This window comes from Lepus europaeus, chromosome 7, assembly GCF_033115175.1.
Source record: "Lepus europaeus isolate LE1 chromosome 7, mLepTim1.pri, whole genome shotgun sequence".
Classification (NCBI taxonomy): domain Eukaryota; kingdom Metazoa; phylum Chordata; class Mammalia; order Lagomorpha; family Leporidae; genus Lepus; species Lepus europaeus.
This window is the reverse complement of record NC_084833.1, coordinates 57,576,146-57,589,986: the sequence shown is the minus strand read 5'-3', so window position 1 is coordinate 57,589,986 and position 13,841 is coordinate 57,576,146. Positions and strand designations below refer to the sequence as shown.

The window sequence follows — 13,841 nt, the reverse complement described above, 5'->3', positions numbered from 1 at the left end:
TCTAAGCCTGGTCTTGTTCCACTCTGGCAGGCTGCTCCCTTCTAGTTTACAGCAGCTGGATAATCAGCTGTGTGCTGCTCCCATGGCTGCCATATCTGTTCCCCATAGCCAGAGTTACTCTTCATGGACACAGGAGAGACAAGGCTGTGTTTGAGCACTCTTGTTTCCTCCATGTCATGCTTGACAACATACTACTTTCTCCAGCAGTGAGTGAGTTCTTCCCAGCTTTTTTTTTTTTTTTTTTCCTTTCTTGACCTGAACAGAGTTCAAAGAGGCCTTTCGGACGCCCTTGTTTCCTTTCACTGAACTGTTCTGAACCCCATCCCTTGTTAGGTGCATATTCTCTTTGCATCTCAGCTCCTGCGGGAGCTCCCCAGGTGGCCCACACCAGGTTCTTTCACTGTCTCTGCTCTGTGTTGGGAGAGCTGTGTGATGACACAACCAGAAATGTGTTCATGAGAACCCTTCTCCCTCCTGCATTTCCTATGTAATACAGAACTTGGAAACACGGCCTTTCATTCTCTAAACTTTTTGAACAGGGTCTTTCCATAGCCAGTGTTTCCAACACTGCCTGTATGTCATAATAATCTAGGATGCTTGTTAAAAATACAGATTCCTGGGGATGCACATTGTGGCACGATAGGTTTAAGCCACCACTTGGGATTCCATGTCCCAAATCACAGAGTGCTGATCGCAGTTCTGGCTTCCCACTTTTCATCAAGCTTCCTTCCAATGTCCCTGGAAAGGTAGCAGATGATGGCTCAAGTACTTGGATCCTTACCACCCACATGGGAGACTCAGATGGAGTTCTGGGCTCCTGGCTTGGGCCTGGCCCAGCCCTGGCTGTTATGGGCCTTTGGGGAGTGAACCAGCAAATATAAGTTCTTTCATTCCTATCTCTCTCTCTCTCTCTCTCTCTCTGACTTTCAAATGAATGATTGAATAAATCATACAACTGAAAAAAAAAAAAAAAAAAAAAGAGACCTCTGGGCTGTGCATCCAGAGAGGCTGATCGTGGGACTGGGGAGGAACCTGAAATTGATGTTGGTTCTGCAAGTGCCCCAGGTAAATATGAGCATCCAGTGCAGGGCTTAGCATTTGGAAATATTGGTTTTGACCATATGTTTTTGTTTTTGTTTTTGACAGGCAGAGTTAGACAGTGAGAGAGAGAGAGAGAGACAGAGAGAAAGGTCATCCTCTTTCTGTTGGTTCACCCCCAAATGGCTGCTACGGCCGGCATGCTGCGCCGATCCAAAGCAAGGAGCCAGGTGCTTCCTCCTGGTCTCTCATGCGGGTGCAGGGGCCCAAGCACTTGGGCCATCCTCCACTGCCTTCCTGGGCCACAGCAGAGAGTTGGCCTGGAAGAGGAGCAACTGGGACAGAATCCGGCACCCCCACCGGGACTAGAACCTGGTGTACTGGCACCGCAGGTGGAGGATTAGCCTAGTGAGCCACGGTGCCGGCCAATTGACCATATGTTTGATCATGTCCAAAATCTACATCTTGGGTCATCATGAACTTGAAAATCTCAGAGTCTTCATCCTTTAAGATTCTCATTACTTCTGTGTCACTGGTCAGTTCTTTAGTGATTTCATCTCTCTCCTTTATGCAATTGTTTGTATGGGGTTATGTTTAATATTCAATGAATGAACTGAAGTTTGGTTTCTAAGACTTTCATTTATAAGCTAAGCTGAATTCCGAAGTGTTTTAGACATTTAACCCTTAGCTAAATGAAATTTCAAAACCTGTCTCAGTCATGGCAAGTCTTCCATTTCTGTTCTGACTTGCCAGTTTTGAAATGTGTCTTCCTGCTGCTTTTCTGGTGAAATTGCTTCAAATTCTCTTTTCTTTTATTCTCATTCTCACAATGTTTTCCCCTCAGGTTTGCAGATTTAGGGACCATTATATGCTTCTTGACCGATTAAATGCTTCTTTTACCAATCAGCTTGTTCATTTAGGACCCTTTTCATGGCCAAGGTCCAAGTAAAGGGTCTATAGCATTAAAACTGTATCTCATGCAGATGATTATCCTAAGTTCCTTAGGGAATTCTCGTTAGAATGTAGCTCTTTTTTTTTTTTAAGATTTATTTATTTAGGGGCCAGTGCTGTAGCATGCCAGCATCCTATATTTGTGCCGGTTCTAGTCCTGGCTGCTCTTCTTCCAATCCATCTCTCTGCTATGGCCTGGGAAACCAGTAGAAGATGGCTCAAGTACTTGGGCCCTTGTGCCTGCATAGGAGACCTGGAAGAAGCTCCATGCTCCTGGCTTTGGATCGGCCTACCTCCAGCCATTGTGGCCATTTGGAGAGCAAACCGGCAGATGAAAACCTTTCTCTCTGTCTCCCTCTGTCTGACTGTAACTCTACCTCTCAAATAAATAAATAAAATCTTTTTTAAAAGATTGTTCATTTTAAAGGCAGAGTTAGAGAGAGATAGGGGGGGAGAGACAGAGAGGTGCACCATCTACTGGTTCATTCCCCAAATGGCCACAATGGCTGGAACTGGGCCAGTCCAAAGCCGGGAGCTTCTTCTGGGTCTCCCATGTGGGTGCAGAGGCCCAAGTGCTTGGGCCATCTTCGACTGCTTTCCCAAGCACATTAACAGAGAGCTGGATCAGAAGTAGAACAGCCAGAACTGGAATCCTTATCCATATGAGATGCTGGTGCTGCAGATGGTGACTTTACCTGCTATACCACAGCACTGGCCCTGGCATGTAGCTCTGTAGCCCACTTCCTGTTGTTATCTCTCCCAAGTATGTGCTTTCTTTGGTTTGCTTTAACATTATGTTTTCTAGAAAAACTGTTAACACAATACAGACATTGTCTCTGCTGCTTCAAATGTACACGCTAATCCTTGTGACATAGCATAGCCTTTGTTTAGATGAGAGCCATACAATTTATACCTTTGGCCAACCCCTGCAGAAAGCTGCCCTGGCCTGAAATACCAGTCTGGAGAGCAGGGAAACTCAGACCACACTGACCTTAGTCTTCTCTGGTGGTATTGTGCATGTGTGTATGAGCATATACACATATAGGTAAGGGTGCTTCAAAAAAGTTTGTGGAAAATGGAATTAAAGTGTGTTTATTTGGTGCAAACATTTTTCTTTAAAACTCATCCATGGCTTTTTTAATAATGTACATTTTCTGTGAACTTTTTCTTATACCGCTTTGCAAGACACCTCTACTTCTTGCTTAGAGGCAACTGTAGTCAGCCCTGGATTTGGGCTTAACTGTCCCTGTCTCAGTCTGTGGTCTTGGGGCAAGTCTCTTCATTTTTCAGAACTCTGGTCCCCTCGCCTGCCCTAAATGATCTTTGAAAGATCTGTGAATCAACCTAAGTGCAAATGGCTCGTGTATCCAAAGATTTCCTAACTGGGATTCAGTCTGGGACTGAGGATTAATTCAGCCAACTCTCCCTCTCCTCTCCCACCAGGATAACCCACTTCACACAGACCACAAATACCCAACGTTACCTGGGAAGCTTTCAGGAGCCACACCCAATGGAGACGCTACCAAATCCATTTCCACCGCTTCCCAGTCTGACGCCGCAGGGAGCAGCCTGCCGAAGCTGAGTGAGTGTCCAGCCCCTGGGCCGGTGGCCTCCGGAGCAGCAGCCTTGATATTTCCAATCATTATGTGAAATCCCAGTACCTACTGCCACGGCCCACAGCTGGAGAACAAAGGGGGTGGGCGCTGGGACAAGTTGGACTTCAGGGTGGTCCTACTTCTAGAGGCTGTGTATCTGGGAAAGCTATTTTCTAAGGTAAACACTTCAGCGTCCCAGAAAACCAGGCTGTGAGCATATCCTGTTTCCAGCTGCGGTTACTCCACTCTAATTCCCATCTTCTATTCTACCTCTCTTGAACCCCTGCCTGCCTTTCCCAGGGTTCCTCTTTTCCCTCCCTCTTAGAACACCCCTTTCCACCCTTCCCGTGTCTCCTCCTCCCTCTGTCGTTCTGATCTCTCTCTCCTGTCTCTGTCTTCTCTACAGCCTCCCTATTCCCAGTAGGATGATAGTATGCGCTCTTCCAAGTGAGAGCATTTCCTTAGGCAAAGGCGTCAGTGGCCAGGGAGCAAGGATGTAAGGCCACAGGTATCCTTTTGGTGATGGGGACCTGAAACCACAGAGGTCTTTACAGCTTTTCATCATTTTCAGAATAGATTGTCTTTCCCCCAACAGCAGCAGCAGCAAATTCAGCGGGGCTCAAAAGGGAATGTTCTGGTCTGAGAAGAGTTCTCCTTACCCTGACTCCTCAGCCTAAGCTGTTCCCTGGGCCAGCCCAGGAACTTCATAAAGGCCAAGTCTGCCTTTGGCTACAAAAGCTCCAGATAAACTATTGAATGAGTGTGACCAATGACATTTGGACTGGACTCACAGCTTTGTCTCATTCTAGTCTGAGCTGAGTGAACCCTGGCACCCACATAAGAAGTGCATATAGCCAAGTGGGTTCATCTTTTTCCCCTTTCTCTCCCTGTATGTGGACACCTCAGCCTGCCACAAAGTAACACCAAGAGCTTTTGGTTCCCTCACATGAGGCCTCCTCTCAGTACACTTGACCCGATGGGCCAACTCAGTGACCACTTACCCGTCCTTTTCCTCATGGGATTATTTTCCTTTCTGTTTGAGTTGTTCTCTCTTGCTCGATGATTCTCTTTTGTTTATTTCTTTGCTTCCCCCATAACTGTTGGGCTGGACTTTGGCCTCTCTTGTTCCTTCATGTGGCTTCTCTGCTTCTTGGTTGGCTGGAGATCGTGGCAGGAGTGCCAGTGCCCCCGTATTAGGTACTGTACCTGTACCAGGTGAGGTGGAGAGTGAGAATGCCTTTGTTTCCCTACCCTAACACTTGGTCCCCTCCTGCCTGCATTCCTGCATCTCTCTCTGAGAAAAGGGAGTGAGCTCCTTGTTGGAATCATCCACAAGCACTTGGATTCCAAGCCCTTAGAATGTGAAGACATCAGCTGACCCAGTTTTGAAACACTGAGCTCACTAACTCCTCAGAGAGAAAACCTGGAGTGTGCCTGAGTCCCTGGTGGTCTGTGGGGTCTTGGTGTGAAGTTATGCCCTAAAGGTAGAACTGGGCAGATTCTTCTGGACTCCCACTGAAGGATGGCCCAGGCTTGGGGGAGAAGGGTCCCTAAGGCCATGTCCCTTACTCTCATTCCCATATCATTGCATCCTTTCAACCTCAGGAGACACAGAAAGTGGTTGGGATGACACTGCCATGGCCAATGACCTCTCATCCACATCATCGGGTACTGAGTCAGGACCCCAGTCTCCCCTGACACCAGATGGCAAACGGAGCCCCAAAGGCATCAAGAAATTCTGGGGAAAGTAAGTTGGTGGTGATGATCTTAATTGTATGTCTGGAGTTAATTTTCTTGACTGGGAAAAGAGTCTTTGTAAGCCCCTAGTCCACCAGACATAGAAACAACAGTAAAAACAGAGCAGTCATGTTTAAAGAGAATATTTTGAGATATTGTTCAGGGTCAACAAGTATGAAAGATACTCACTAAATATAACCAGTTGTCTTACATATTATTCATTATAGGGATGAACTCATCCCACATACTCTAAGCACATTCTTGGTTACCTTACATGGACTTGAGGATGAGTCTGGATTCTTCCTTCTTAAGGGTCAATCTGTGACTTAAGAAATCTTTGAATACAGAAAACTGACTACTTGCTGGCCCAACTGATCTAGTCTGTGAAATGAGGCAGAAAGTAGGGCCTCTTACCAGGCATAGACTTTGATTTTGGCCCTCATGGGAGTGCCCCAGTGTCAGAGGCAGGATTAGAATTGAGGCTTGAGTCTGATGGAAGAACTGTTATGGGTTGTGAACCTTGACCTCTAGGGAGGCACTGGACATCTTGGGGCCCAACGTCTGGCCCTCAAGGCCCTTCACGGGAAGGGGTGCCCTGCATCCATTCCCTCACAGTCTCTGTGGATTTCTCTCCACTCAGAATCCGAAGAACTCAGTCAGGAAATTTCAACACTGATGCACCAGGGATGGCAGAGTTTCGACGAGGTGGACTCCGGGCAACTGCAGGGCCAAGGCTCTCTAGGACCAGAGACTCCAAGGGACAGAAAAGGTAAGGCCCCCTCCAGTCCATCTACAAAGATATGTTATAAAATCCTGGCCAAGGTGGAGTAAGGAAGGAGGTCTGGATGTCTATCTCCAGAGATGGAAGGCAGAAGCCCCTAGTGCAGAACTGCTCAACTTGCCCACTTGACACACATAGGCATTGCTCATGCTCATGATACACAGAGGTGAAGGCAAGAGGCATCATACAGTTGGAGATTTCGGAGCCCTAGGGCCTCCCTGAGCACCTCAATACCTGTAGGCACAGAGCCTGCATCCTCTGAAGGTTCGCTGGAATAAACTGACAATGATCAAATAGGAGAAAAGGTATACAACTTTATTAATGTGCTCTGGGGAAAATTGCAGAAGTGTAGGTAGCCACTGGGTTAGGCTCATTATTCAGATGTTTGTGTACCACTTTCTCTGTAGGCACGGGAGAACAGAGACTGTCATGGGGGCAGGAAATGGTTTTGAAGGGTTTGGAGAACATACAATGGCCCACAAAATGGACAGTGTTTGTAAATTATAGGATGAAAGTAGAGAACAATAATGTGTGGGGAAGGTATTGCCAGGTGTGTTGACAGACTTCGGTCTTTTTCTTGTGATACGTTTAGTTGATGAAAAGCTCAGGCAAGGGACCAGAGGGAATTGTTTTCTTCCTTTTGGGCTCAGACTTCAGACAGATAAGGAACTTCACAGAAAGCCTCTCGCTGTGCTGGGAGGAAGGTAAACAAGGGAAGGTCAGAGAAATCTTGATTCTGAGGTTGGTTCTAAAGCCTGTCATTGGGTCACAGTGCCAGTCTTTTGAGGCATCGTTTTCTGAATGCCAGCAGTAGCTCTGCACACCTGTAACTCATCCTCAGCAATGCCTTTGCACACTGGATTCAGAAGTTCTGGTGCAGCTGTTAAAAATACACGTTCTTGGCCGGCGCCGCGGCTCATTAGGCTAATCCTCTGCCTGCGGCGCCGGCACCCCGGGTTCTAGTCCCAGCTGGGGTGCCAGATTCTGTCCCGGTTGCCCCTCTTCCAGGCCAGCTCTCTGCTATGGCCCGGGAGTGCAGTGGAGGATGGCCCAAGTGCTTGGGCCCTGCACCCGCATGGGAGACCAGGAGAAGCACCTGGCTCCTGGCTTCGGATCGGCGCAGTACGCCGGCCACAGCACACCGGCCGTAGCGGCCGCTGGGGGGTGAACCAACAGAAGGAAGACCTTTCTTTCTGTCTCTCTCTCTCTCTCTCTCTCACTCTCACTGTCTAACTCTGCCTGTCAAATAAATAAATAAATAAATACACGTTCTGGGGTGGTTGTTTAGCCCAGCGGTTAAGACATTGGTTAAGTACCCACATCCCACATGGACTACATTGATTGCATTCTAAGTTCTGGCTCCTGCTCATGCAAACCCTGGGAGGCAGTTTCAGCTAAGTAATTGAGTTTCTGGCAACAACATGGACGATCTGGACTGAATTCCTGGCTTTAGCCTTGCCCGGACCCAGCCACTTCAGGCATCTGGAGAGTGAACCAGTGGATAGCAACTCACATTCTCTCTCTGTCTCTGCCTCTGAAATTAAAATAGATAAATAAATAGTATGGGCTCTAGAATCCCAGAGCTGGGTTGGAATCTCTGGTCAGTCACTTCTGAGCTGCAAGTCCTAAGCCAAGTGTGCATGCATGTGTGCGTTTCTATCTCTTCTGTATTGCTCCGTTTCCTTGTTTGTGGATTGTAAATGAAAACGAGGTATTTCACCAAAGTTCTTCTGAGGATTACATGAGCTGTCTGCCGTCCACATTCTCTCATCTACTTGGGGCCATCAGGCCAGCGCCTTCCTTCCACACAGACTCCTACAAAGGGCCCTCGTGCCTTATCACCCAACTGTGCCTGACTTTACTGAAGGGCGTTACCTAAAAGGGACTGTGAAAGGATGTGTGGTGCTGCAATCAAAATGGTTTAAGTTCCACACAACTGTTCCCATCATGCACTGACAAAAAAAGCATAAAAAACATTTAGCTTGTCCAGAGGTGTCCCCGGTGAATACTTTCAACTTACTGCCCTGAACTCTCTTTCCTTCCCTCCCTGCTTGGAGAAAGAGTGTTTCTGGGAAACTGTTTTACATATCCTCTCCTCCCAGCCGGCAGACCCTATTAACCATCATCTGCAGCAGAATAGTTGCTAGCCTTTGAGTGGCTCAGCTAGGACCAGTTCTTCAGAGGGCCTTCTGTGGAATGGATTGTTGCGTTTTAAATATAACCGAAAGGTGAAAAATAGGGTTTAATTCTTAAGTTAGTCCCTTCAAGATTGCCATCCACCAGTGCACAGTACAGATAAGGTACACACACCTGAAATATTAGTTTTCAGAAACAGTGCAATCTAGGTTCCAGCAGAAGGAAAGGAGCCTCGGCTTATTTCGCACGTGGGTGTGATACTTGCCAACCCTGGCTCTACCAGGTCCTCCCATTGTATGAGACCTACGACTTTACCAGATCCAATGATGATGTGCTGGGTATTCCTAGACCTGTCATACTCTGGGTACCTTGAAAAGAAAGGTGAGAATACGTTTCCCTTCTGCACAGGCTTCACCAGCCTCCAGGACGGCAGTGGTTATGTCTGTAATCACATATGGAAATGCTCAGCAGATGTGTCAGAGCCCAGAGAATCTAGGACATGGTCTGAGAAGTCAGAGACCAATTCAGAGCCAATAGAAAGGGAACCATAAATGGGCTTGGTGGAAGACATGTTTTTTCTTAACTGTCTCCTTTGTTAGAACACTTTTTTTGTGGTTCAAGTGCTGTTTTGTGTGTTGGGACCAAACAGTTGTCAATAAACTTTACAAGCAAGCATTGGGAAAAAAAAAAGTAAACTATAGAAAGCTTATATATTTTCCACAATTTCATATGCATATATATATTCCATAATTAGATATTTTAATTTGTAATTTTTAAATTTAGATATTAGTGTTTGATTGTTCTGAGTTGGAAGAAATTAAGTTCCAGGGCCGGCGCCGCAGCTCACTAGGCTAATCCTCCGCCTGCAGCGCTGGCACTCCGGGTTCTAGTCCCGGTCGGGGTGCCGGTTTCTGTCCCAGTTGCTCCTCTTCCAGGCCAGCTCTCTGCTGTGGCCTGGGAGTGCAGTGGAGGATGGCCCAAGTCCTTGGGCCCTGCACCCGCATGGGAGACCAGGAGGAAGCACCTGGCTCCTGGCTTTGGATCGGTGCAGCACGCCAGCGATAGCCGCCATTTGGGGGGTGAATCAACGGAAAGGAAGACCTTTCTTTCTGTCTGTCTCTCTCTCTCTCTAACTCTGCCTGTCAAAAAAAAAAAAAAAAAAAAAAAGAAACAAACAAACAAACAAGTTCCAGGAAGCTTGAATGATTTGTCTTTGTTTTACTTCTGGCTATTTCTTTACATACTGATTCCAGAAGGGAATCCCTGGGTCTGGGTAGAAGAATTTTCCTAGCCCCCTTGGGCCTTTGTCCTAGGGTTAACTATGTGGATAGGGAGTCCATTTGCATTCCTCCAGTCACTCTGGGATTGGGGTAACCAATGTCAGGAGCTTTCTCTTACCAAAGGGAAAAACTGCAGTTCCAGCCACAGGGCTGCTTTGTTTGCATGTCTTTGTGCTTTGTTAACCATAACAACAGATGATAAAGAGAATGCCAATGAAGAAGTCTTAATGAGATTGTTGTATTTCTCTTAAGTGTGCTTGTGCTAACAAAAATGAGTTTGCTGGTGGAAAAGAAAGGCCTTATTACTTGTAAGAGAAATTTGATGGAATTATGTGGTTACTATCTAGGTGTATAACCGTCTGAAAATATTGTCACTAATATTCTTTAGGAAAAGTCCTTTGTCACTGAAAGCCTCCAGCTGCAATTTTTTTTTTCAATGAAGCGATTTTGAAAAAATAGGGAATATTTGATAATAACATTTTATAGGGATTCTCTCAGATTATGGAAGGAAAATTTTATTGTCTTTTGCCACAGGTAAAGTTTTACTGATTTCCATTCCAGTCAGTCTAGAGTACCTGCACAACCACATCCTTGTCAGCATTTAGTATTTAAACTCTTCTTTATTCACGTTTCTCAACTTCTACAGACCTCCACAAAATTACACTTATATTGCTAATTTAGTTTTCATGTTTGTCATTTGAGTTCTTCTTTTGTGAGTTATCTATATATTTTGCTCATTTTATTTAATTATTAATATCTTTCTCATAAATATCTCTTCTCTACAGACCAAGACATTAAGTCATAGTTGATCAGTTTTTTTTTTTTTTAAAGATTTATTTATTTACTTGAAAGGCAGAGTCACAGAGAGGCAGAGGCAGAGAGAGAGAGAGAGAGAGAGAGAGAGAGAGAGGTCTTCCATCTGCTGGTTCACTCCCTTAGATGGCCACAGTGGGGGGAGAGAGAGAGAGAGAGAGAGAGAGAGAGAGATCGATCTTCCATCTGCTGGTTCACTCCCTTAGATGGCCACAGTGGCCAGAGCTGCACTAATCGGAAGCCAGGAGCCAGGAGCTTATTCCGGGTCTCCTATGCTGGTGCAGAGGCCCAAGCGCTTGGGCCATCTTTTACTGTTTTCCCAGGCCATAGCAGAGAGCTGGATTGAAAGTGGAACAGCCGGGACTCGAACCAGTGCCCATATGGGATGCTGGCACTGCAGGTGGAGGCTTTACCCGCTGCACCACAGTGCTGGCCCCTAGTTGATCAGTTTTGACATAGTATTTTTTAAGTTTATGGCAGAGTTTTACTTCTGTTTGTATACTTTGATATATGGACTTTTTATGTTCATGTATAATGAGAGTCATCAACGATTCCTTTGTGATTTCTTTGATCATTTTAAATTTTTTCCATGTTTTGTAAAAACTGTTTAATCTATTTGGGGACAGATTTTATTATGTGAGTTTAATACGGGAGTTCTTCTTTTTAATTTCTTTTTTCAAGAAAAATTCAGTAGTGTAATATTGAAGCCAGCAGGTTCTAGAGCCACATGGCTAGATCTCCCCTCTGTCTGGAAGGGTTTTCTGAGCTGATCGGAGTGGATTGCCCTTCCTGACAGGTCTCTAGTCAGCCGCCTCCCCTCCTCAGGCCTGTTTTTATTGCCTTTTCCGCACATTCATGGGCAGAATCAGCTTCCTAGTACCATAAGGAAGGTTAAGCTTCCAGGGCCCTTACTTTTATGAGGTCCAGAGAAGGTCCAGTCTGTATACTGACAGGGCCAGGTGTTTTGAAAATTTCACATAAATAAGATATTTTAAACAAAGCTGTTTTAAAGACTGCTGGCTCTTTTTAGTTCAACTTTTCTCTTGATCTGTAATTTTCCTTCTGTTAGATGATGTTGGAGTAGACATGGGGGTTTTGGGGAACTGCCTGAGGGAAAGTTAGGTGGGGATCCATTTAGTTTGGGTTCAGTGTAATGTGTATATGTGGTTTGCAGTCATTGCATGTTTATTTTATTAGGCTTAGTCAACTAGCCGTCCTAGCACACAAAGCATTTCCAGGGTTATTCCTTTTTCCCATTGTTCTGATTTCCCAGCACTGATGCACCACCAGAGGTCATGTCCCAGTACAAATGTGTCTTCCAGCACTACATACAAGTAGCAGGAAAAAAAGAAAAAAAATATATATATATATGGAATGTAGAAATCCAGACGCTAGTGTATGGAAATTCTTTCCAGTCATGAGATCTACAAAATTTTAAGCAGGGGATTTGGTTTGAAATTCTCTCCTGCCAGGATTGGCTAATGAAGTAAATACCGTTATAACTGTGCCATGTGCTCTTCCCTTACCAATGGAACGGCGTATCTGCTAAATCTCAGGTAATTTTAGTTGCAATTTGGAAAGGCGTTTCGGAACACGTCAATAAAACACGAGGTGTGACTATATGTGAAAGGTACCTTCCCTGTCATCACTAAATAATTTTTTAGCATGTTTAACCATGACTGTGGCTGATGATATGGGAGACCCTGGTGTTGAGAGAAACTGAGGAGGTACAGAAGCTGGATCTGATACTCTGGGAACAACATCAGGCTTAGGAGGAGAAGGAGGGGTGCACCAAACAGGAAATGTGAGAACTACTGAAGATGAGGACCAGGACTGCACAAGACAGAGGTTTTCAAATTAAAATCTCAAAAACACTTATTTCACCTTAGAACTGAAATATCCTTCTTAAATAAGTATGTTTGGTGTTTTCTCAACTTCCAGGAACAAGAAAATAAATGAAATAAAAACCCAATTTTATGTGAAACAAAAATAATAAGGTGAACATTGAAATTAGAAATTATTTTCCTATTATGAAAGAAATTATAGAGGGCCGGCACTGTGGGGTAGCAGGTAAAGCTGCTGTCTGCAGTACCGGCATCCCATATGGGCACCAGTTCAAGTCCCAGCTGCTCCACTTCCAGTGCTGCTCTCTGCTATGGCCTGGGAAAGCAGTAGAGGATGGCCCAAGTCCTTGGGTCTCTTCACCCATGTGGGAGACGTGGAAGAAGTTCCTGGCTTGAGATCGGCATAGCTCTGGCTGTTGCAGCCATCTGGGGAGTGAAATAGCAGATGGAAGATCTCTCTCTCTCTCTCTCTGCCTCTGCCTCTCTGACTCTGCCTTTCAAATAAATAAATCTTTTAAAAAAAGAAATTATAAGCAGAAATATTCCAAATCATGCCAATAGCAGTGAGAACAAGAGATAAATGTCAATCAGAAGTAATTAATACATTCCCAGAGTTATTCATACAAAGTGAATTATGTGAACACATTGGGCAAAGGCTGAAATTTCTTGATTGAAATTTTTATTCATTTGCAGCACCCAAAAGAACTTAAAGTTCATGCTAAATTCAAAGAATGTTTAAGATTAGCCACAGCACTAGAAAACCTGAATACTGTGGAGTTTTTTTTTTTTTAATTAAAGATTTATTTATTTATTTGAAAGGCAGAGTCACAGAGAGGCAGAGGCAGAGAGAGAGAGAGAGAGATCTTCCATTCACTGGTTCACTTCCCAGATGGCTGCAACGGCCAGAGCTGTGCTGATCTGAAGTCAGGAGCCAGGAGATTTTCTGGATCTCCCACACGGGTGCAGGGGCCCAGGCACTTGGACCATCTTCCACTGCTTTCCCAGGCCATAGCAGAGAGCTGGATCGGAAGTGCAGCAGCCAGGACTCGATCCTGCACCCATGTGGGATGCTAGCACTGCAGGCGGCAGCCTTACCTGCTACGCCACAGTGTTGGCCCCTACTATGTAGTTTTACCACTTACATAGAAAAGAGGTTTTCCTAAATTTAAGTGATTCTAAAAATGCACTTTACAATACCAATCATAAATTGTGAAAATGAAACATTTTTTAGGCTACCATAATAAAAATATTGATCAGTCATGCTAGAAGAAAAACCAAATCAACCTTTTCTCATAGAGAATAGTATAGAATTGTGGACATAGAATTGTGAAGAAGCAATCAAAGATTATGTACTCAAAATATGAAAGTAAAATAGTTCTGTAGGGGCATGTCTAGGGATTAATTAATAAAAGTACTTTTTCTGGATTCTGTGGTGTTTTTCTGTTTGGTTAAATTTGTGATTTTTTTACGATTAGTTTTCTCATTCTAAATGAATATTCATTTGGTTCCTAATTTTATACTAAAGTTTTATGCTTTTTTTTTTTTAAAGTGAATACCCCACATTCGGTAAGTTTCAGATCTCATAAAACCTGGGTCACTACCTATTTATTACCCATGAATGCCTGGGCTCTGGGCTATGCATGATTAGCACCTGCCCCAGGGTGTA

The 13,841-nt window shown here is 44.8% G+C and overlaps 1 protein-coding gene across 7 annotated transcripts in view; it reads left to right on the top strand.

Moving 5' to 3' along the window:
* Window positions 1-13,841, top strand: part of PPFIBP2 (PPFIA binding protein 2) — a 167,559-nt gene that overhangs the window by 142,923 nt on the left and 10,795 nt on the right. For all 7 annotated transcript variants that reach the window (XM_062196568.1, XM_062196565.1, XM_062196566.1 and 4 more), the window contains 3 exons: window positions 3,433-3,571; window positions 5,190-5,331; window positions 5,962-6,090. In XM_062196568.1, coding sequence (XP_062052552.1) covers window positions 3,433-3,571; window positions 5,190-5,331; window positions 5,962-6,090 — 410 coding nt within the window. The remainder of the gene's footprint in view (window positions 1-3,432; window positions 3,572-5,189; window positions 5,332-5,961; window positions 6,091-13,841) is intronic.